The sequence below is a fragment of the Lampris incognitus genome, chromosome 11 (assembly GCF_029633865.1).
Source record: "Lampris incognitus isolate fLamInc1 chromosome 11, fLamInc1.hap2, whole genome shotgun sequence".
Taxonomy (NCBI): domain Eukaryota; kingdom Metazoa; phylum Chordata; class Actinopteri; order Lampriformes; family Lampridae; genus Lampris; species Lampris incognitus.
In genome coordinates this window covers 15,714,350-15,722,260 of record NC_079221.1, presented here as the reverse complement: position 1 = coordinate 15,722,260, position 7,911 = coordinate 15,714,350, and the positions used below count along the sequence as shown (strand labels likewise).

Genomic DNA, 7,911 nt, shown 5'->3' with positions numbered 1-7,911 from the left:
TCAAGCAGTCAGGTCACTGTGACTCAGACTCCTTCAATGAAAACTGTCAATGTAGGAGAACCAGTGAGTCTGGGATGCAAACTGAGTCAACCTGCTTTTACTGCTGTCGGCACTACCTTTGTCTCCTGGTACCAACAGAAACCTGGAGAAACTCCTAAACTCCTCATTTATTACACAAACAGTCTTCAGTCAGGAACTCCATCGAGGTTTAGTGGCAGTGGGTCTGGGACTGACTTCACCATGACCATCAGGGGAGTCCAGGCTGAGGATACAGCAGTTTACTACTGTCAGAGTTACCACAGTATCAATAGTCAGCGTGTGTTCACACGGTGATAGAGAGCCGTACAAAAACCTCCCTCTGTTTCACAGTGACTGATCTGCCAGCTGGAACATACGGTAAGCTCTAGAACAACAACATCAATAATAATAATAATAATAATAATGAATAATCATAATAGTAATAATATAATTGTAGTAATGTTTAGAACTTGGTCTTGTTTATTTAATATTTACTATTAGTTAACATTTACTTAATATTTAGTATTAATTACATTGTCTGTTTTTCCAAACTTTTATTTTTATTTTACTACTGCTTTCATACTACTGCACAAATTTAAAAAAAAACATTAAATATTTTCTTCAAATTTGTCAGTTTTGTCGTGCTTTTCTTTTGCTGTCCTCAGATGCAAAAAGTACCATTTCAATAAAATGGAGTGGAAATCCTACATTACATGAAAGTGTGAGATTTAATTTGAAATATTACTGAATCCCCCAAACCTCTGAAACTGAAGTTTAATCTCGTCAGAAAATGGACAAAATAAATTGGTCCATCCATTGATAAAAGTCAGTGTTTCACAGAATATGTTTAGAAAACAGCTGATTTCAGAGTTTTCAATCACGTTGCCTTGTTGTTTGAGAGCAATGTAAAATAATTATGATTTTAACCAAATATAACCTGATGCAACAACATGTTTAATAATGTATTTAACTACATGTTACAATAATTAATATCAATTGATCATTAATGGATGTCACGGTGGCGCCGTGGTTAGTCTGGTCACATCACAGCAAGAAGGTGCTGGGTTCGAGCCCCGAGGTAGTACAACCTTGGTGGGTCATCCCGTGTCGTCCTCTGTGTGGGATTTGCTTGTTCTCCCCGTGTCTGCGTGGGTTTCCTCCGGGGGCTCCGGTTTCCTCCCACAGTCCAAAGACATGTAAGTCAGGTGAATTGGCCATAGGTGTGTGTGTGTGTGTGTGTGTGTGTGTGTGTGTGGGCCCTGTGATGGCCCAGGGTGTTTCCCCGCCTGCCGCCCACTGACTGCTGGGATAAGCTCCAGCACCCCCATGACCCTGAGATCAGGATAAGTGGTTTGGATAATGGATGGATGGATGGAGTCACAAATCAGTCCTTTCGAGGAGATTTCCAAATGTACATCTGAGAGAATGAAGGCCTTCACTTTCAGTCTGTTTGTGTGTTTTTGTTTTCAGGATCAATCAGTCAGGTCACTGTGACTCATACTCCTTCAATGAAAACTGTCAATGTAGGAGAATCAGTGAGTCTGGGATGCAAACTGAGTCAACCTGCTGATTCTGGTTGCAGTCCTCCCTGTGTCTCCTGGTACCAACAGAAATCTGGAGAAACTCCTAAACTCCTCATTTACAGTACAGTCTTGAGTCAGGAGCTCCATGGAGGTTTAGCGGCAGTGGGTCTGGGACTGACTTCACCATGACCATCACTGGAGTCCAGGCTGAGGATACAGCAGTTTACTACTGTCTACAGCATGAAGCCGTACCGATCACACAGTAATAAAAACTTGCACAAAAACCTTCCTCTATTGAAAGAGAATGTGTCTGTAGCAGCTTGACCCATTAGAAGAGATTTCTAGATGAATTTGTTATTTGACACACTAACTAGATTGTCTGAAATATGTCTCGAATGATTCAGGAGAGGAAGTACAAATATACAAGTAGGCTAACCCACCATAAACCTACATTAAAACTGTAATCCCTTCGATATTGCATTATTCTACCCATTTGAAATGTGATGAGAATACGGCGATTCTGTTGGACGGTCAGTCAATATGACAGTAGAACAGCCCTCCAACATACACACTTAGTGGCATGTTATTATCAATAACTTTTTTTAGATATTTTGAAAGATTAGGCATCATTAATGTTAAGTCTCAGATCCAGCCTACTTCAAGATGTACCCATCCTTTTTCTAAATCACAGAAGCAAGTCTGTCATCCATAATTTTGGTTGAAATTTTCAATTACAGATTTTGTGAAGCTTTTTGCAGCATCCTGCAGACCCTTCCAGATCATTTCTTTGGAGGTACACTGCTTTCTGCTAGTGTATATTCACTATTTCAGAGAACACCAGAAGTTCTCAATGCAGTTGATATCAGGTGAACCAGCTGACCACTCCATAATCCAGTCACTTGTGTACCCTTTCCATTCCTGCCAACCTCTTGAATGTTGCGAGGCATGCGATGGCACGTTGTCATGTATGAACATGAGCTGTTCCTTAAATGCAGCTGGCTTGTTTCTCAGCAAATGAAGTAAGATATTTGCCAAAAAAAAATCACATTATCACTCCGAATTCATTTTTTAAAATTCTAAATGGGCCTATGGTTTCATCCTTAATGATTTCAACCCATATCATGACCCTCTCTGCCGCCCGCTTCAGACCCTCTGTACCTGCTTTTATACAAACCTGCACCCAGCCATGTTAAATTCCATTCATGGGAAAATAATAATAATTTGGTTAATATTGATTCACTTTCCCTCCCAGCCAGTAGGGGGCCCTGACTTTGGAGCGTACGCAGCATTGGAGTGAGTGGATGTTGCTCAGCGATCGCTATTGTTCATCGTTCTATTGAGAGCAACGTCTGAAAAGCGGCTTACGTTTCACGTTTCTCTGTTAGCTTATTTCACCCGTATTACAGGTTAGTGGTGTGCACAAACACACCAAATGCACTGAATGTGAATTGTGAAACTGTAAACAGGATAATGTGTTTGTCACATAAGTTTTATGCACGTATCAAGCGTATTTTTGAAGTTAATCAAACTGCCGTAGTCACGTGGGTAGAGCGCTGTATGAGTATAATGGCGGAACCGTTTTCTCCCTTATTATGTAGTCAAAAAAGAATGGCCAAGATGGCGCTCTGAGCGGTGATGTTTTCGTGAGCTCTGCAAACCTAATTGGTTTTTTTAACTAAATACGGTGAACAAGGACTTTATTTGCGCCTATTGGACAATTACTACTCACCCGCAACTTTTGCTGACGCCAACAAACCAAAATGAGCAAACTTGAGAAAAGAAAGAACGAACCTAGGAAGTCTACAGCTAACATCAGCCCCGCTAGCAAGCCTGCTAACGTTAGCCAACCCAAGAAGTCAACTTGGACACCTGATAAGCCTGCTGACGGTAAACATACTTTTCTCGACTCCATGCATGACTATCTCGAAGCGGTACCCGAATCACCACAATTTGCCCTGATGGAAGAAGACTTTCCTTCGCTTCCTCTCACACCATGTTGCTCTCCTGCCGGTAAGCTAAGAAAAGTTGGGGACGCGGAGACAACCACTGTTCTCTCCCAGCTCACGTCTCTTACTAGCCTGATTAACTCGAGGTCGGATACGCTGGAAAAAATGGTCAGTGGCAACACCACAGTGATCTCCGAGGTGAAAATGGCAGTTCAAGAGAACACTAAACAAATCACAGCCGTGAAAGAGTCATTTGATGCTGTATGTGCTGAGATAAATGATATGAAGGACAGAGTTGTCAACGTTGAATCACAGCTTGACAAATACAAGGCATACGCTGAAACACTGGAGAAGCGGGTCTCTCACCTGGAGGGGGCGCTATTCACGCCGTTGGAATTTATAACTATACGGCTTGGCCGAGGAGAAGCAAGACTTGCGGCAAGAGGTTATCCAGGTGTGCCAGTCTATTTTACCGGAGGCGAAGGATAAACTACCAGACGTCGTGGATACGGTGCACCGCCTCGGTCCTAAGAAACCCAGCAACAACCAACCCAGAGGCGTCATCATGCAGTTCACATCCAGGGTCCACCGTGATGCTGTCTGGCGAGCCGCAAAGAAGTCAGCCTTCCTGAAGGACAACAACTTAAAGCTGGCAGAGGATCTGTCAGCTGATGACCGCGACCGGAGAAACCGACTCTGGCCCGCCGTGGATAAAGCACGCGAGGAAAATAAGTTAGCGTTTTTCGTCGGGGGACGCGCGTTCGTGAATGGGAAAGAAATATTTCCACCTCAATGACGTTTTCTGAGGTAGCACAAGGTACAAACTGAAGTTATACACGGTTCAACTGCCTTCTATTCATCTCTTACATTGACTGCTCTTTCTACTTGTTACTTGATATTAGGTGTAATTGCACTCAAAAGCTAACCAGGTTTAAGCTGCCATATATTTCTCACTTATTTATAATTTGAATATGCGCTTTATTTTAAGCACTCCTGCATACACTGAGTATTGTGTGAGTTGAACAGCAGCTATTTTTGTTGGACTATTTAAAACGAGTGAGAGATTTCACTTTTTGCCTTAAAAACTCACACTCACATGAGGTGAGCTATATGTTACTTTGGCTGTATTTTATTATAAATACGTTTTGTTATGGCTCAAGTTCACTGGTCCTTCATCCAGGGTTTGCAGTTCTCACCTTCAACAGTACTCTCTTAAGTGACCACAAGTTCTCAATTTAACCACTTCTTCACTTATTTGGTCTAAGCTTTCACTTATTTGTCCTTTTTTCTTTTTTTCTTTCCTTGCTCTGTCCTTATGTCGTTGTCTATTATCTCTTTAAATGCGAGAGGTTTAAGAAGCAATGTGAAACGTAAAGCCATATTTTTATATTGTAAGCAGTTTGGCACAGATTTTTGCTTTATACACTCAATTTATGCACTCAATTGAGCAAGACAAGTGTTTCTGGAGGTCGCAGTGGGGAAATGATTTGTGGTTGTCCCATGGTACAGAGCGTTCTGCTGGTGTTTGTATACTGAAAAACAGATTTAATGGAAAAATCTTAATCTCTGACTGTGATAAAGACGGTCATTATATATTCTGATACTTGAGGTTGCACACTCTATCTATATTTTAGTCAATGTGTATGGATTTAACAGTCAAACAGAGAATAATCTTTATTTTGACAGGTTGGAAGAGCGTTTACTGCACTGGCTGTCCAAATATCCAGGTTCTTTTATAATCTTTGGTGGAGACTTTAATGTTGTATTTGATAATTGCATGGATAGGTGGCCTTCTAGGGGTTTAGACTTCTCTAACTCACATGTAAAGTTGTTTGCACAAAGATTTGATTTATTAGATTCATGGAGGGATTCTCATCCAGCTCAAAGAGCATACACATGGTGCAATAAGACACAAACCAGTCACTCACGGATTGATTATTGGCTTATTTTAAAAGACTTGAAAGAAGTTAAAACTGACATTTTTCCTACGCCGCTTTCAGATCACAAAACAATTCACTTAAATATCTCTTTGTCATCGTCTTCTGATGCTAAAGCGTCATATTGGAAGCTTAACAATACTATCCTTGAGCATAAGGAAGTAGTTACTGAAGTTCATAGTTTAATAAGGCTTCACTGGAGCAAAGCTCGGGCTGAAAATATGTTTTGTAACAACTGGGAGCTTTTGAAATATGAACTTGAGAAATTCTTTCGTAAATATAGCCTTTGTTTGGCAAAGAAAAGAAGGGCTGACGAGAATGAAACAATACATAAGATTACATCTTTAACATCCAAACCAAAAGAGGCTCTCAACAACTATGATAAGGTAGAACTAATTGACTTGCAGCATAGGTTGGATGAGATTTATAAGCGCAAAGCTGAAGGAGCATTTGTTAGGTCTCGCAAAAAGTGGCTTGAAGAAGGAGAGCAAAACTCTGCATATTTTTTCAGACTCGAGAAACACCAATCCAGCATTAACTCTATTCTACAACTAAATATTAATGGGACAATTTCTAATGATAAGAATACCATAGCAAAGTATTGTGCTGATTTTTATAGTAAACTATACTCTTCCAGTTATTGCCCTCAAGCTGCTTCAGATTTTTTTAACTCCATAGATAATATTACTCAGCTGAGTGAGGTTGACAGTAAACTCTGTGATAGGTCAGTTTCTCTGAATGAGGTCACAGATGCTATAAAGTGTCTAAAAGTTAATAAGTCTCCTGGTACAGATGGCCTTACTGCCGAACTTTATAAGCAGTTCTCTGACAGCTTAGCCCCATTTCTTGTGGAAGTCTTTAAGGAAAGTATTGATAGGGGTGCGCTCCCTCTCACTTTATCTCAAGGCCTAATCACCCTGATTCCCAAACCTAGAAAGGACCCCTTATTCTTAGATAATTGGCGACCAATTTCCTTATTGAACAACGATTACAAGATACTAGCGCTGATTCTTGCAAATAGAGTAAAACCTGTTTTAGATACTGTTATTGATGAGTGTCAGTCCGGGTTTATGCAGAATCGTCATCTTTCAAATAACATAAGACTAATCTTAGATATAATAGACTACCCAGAATTTGTGCAGGATGAGAGTTTTATTCTTCTTTTGGATTTTTATAAGGCCTTTGACTCCTTAGAACGGAGCAAGATGGAATACCTATGCGTGAATGAGAGAGAGGACAGTGGAATGGTCAGGATGCAAGGAGTGGAGGTGACAAAGGCATTTGAGTTTAAATACTTGGGGTCAACTGTCCAAAGTAACGGGGAGTGCAGTAGAGAGGTGAAAAAGAGAGTGCAGGCAGGTTGGAGTGGGTGGAGAAGTGTGTCAGGAGTGATTTGCGACAGAAGGGTACCAGCAAGAGTTAAAGGGAAAGTTTACAAGATGGTTGTGAGACCAGCTATGTTATATGGTTTGGAGACAGTGGCACTGACGAAAAGACAGGAGGCGGAGATGGAGGTGGCAGAGTTGAAGATGCTAAGATTTTCACTGGGAGTAACGAAGAAGGACAGGATTAGGAGCGATTATATTAGAGGGACCGCTCAGGTTGGACGGTTTGGAGACAAAGCAAGAGAGGCAAGATTGAGATGGCTTGGACATGTGTGGAGGAGAGATGCTGAGTATATTGGGAGAAGGATGCTGAATATGGAGCTGCCAGGGAAGAGGAGAAGAGGAAGGCCAAAGAGGAGGTTTATGGATGTGGTGAGGGAAGACATGCAGGTGGCTGGTGTGACAGAGGAAGACGCAGAAGACAGGGAGAAATGGAAACGGATGATCCGCTGTGGCGACCCCTAACGGGAGCAGCCGAAAGTAGTAGTAGTAGTTTGACTCCTTAGAACATGATTTTATTATTACTGCTTTGAAGAAATTTGGTTTTGGTCAATCCTTTTGCAATGCAGTTCATACTTTATATTTCAATAGTAATAGTTCCATAAAACTTGTTAGTGGTACTTCCCCAAGATTTTCTTTGAAACGTGGAGTGAGGCAGGGGTGCCCCCTTTCAGTATATCTGTTTCTTCTTTCTGTACAACTCCTTAATTTACATATTAAACTTAGTTCATTAAAGGGTATGGTCGTAGCTGACAGAGAAATACTTATAAGTCAACTGGCAGATGACACGGCTCTCTTTCTCAGAGATGCCTCGCAAGTTTCTGTCGCTATCAACAGTATCCAGTCCTTCTCGAAAGCCTCTGGAATTTTCCTTAATCTTAATAAATGTGAACTTTTGCCTGTTAAAGACTGTTTGGCGACCTCAATTCATGGGATTCCTGTGAAAGACTCTGTAACATACCTCGGTATTCAAATCACTAAAGATAGGCAATCCAGAAGCTCTGTAAACTTCAGCCCTATTATAAAAAAGTCCCAAAAAATCTTTAATCACTGGCTGCAGAGAGACTTGTCTCTAAGGGGTAGAGTTCTGCTTTCGAAGGCA

General features: G+C 41.1%; 3 gene segments (V, D, J or C); 2 read left to right on the top strand and 1 right to left on the bottom strand.

Moving 5' to 3' along the window:
* The window catches only part of LOC130121274 (Ig kappa chain V region Mem5-like), a 216,805-nt gene that overhangs the window by 23,475 nt on the left and 185,419 nt on the right, over positions 1 to 7,911 (top strand).
* Positions 1 to 7,911, top strand: part of LOC130121272 (Ig kappa chain V-III region MOPC 63-like) — a 95,953-nt gene that overhangs the window by 372 nt on the left and 87,670 nt on the right. Inside the window, 1 exon segment of the V gene segment in view lies at positions 1 to 321. This exon segment is cut by the window's left edge and continues 2 nt beyond it. Within this exon segment, the coding sequence occupies positions 1 to 321 (321 nt within the window).
* LOC130121270 (Ig kappa chain V-III region MOPC 63-like) overlaps positions 1 to 7,911 on the bottom strand; it is an 84,681-nt gene that overhangs the window by 56,157 nt on the left and 20,613 nt on the right.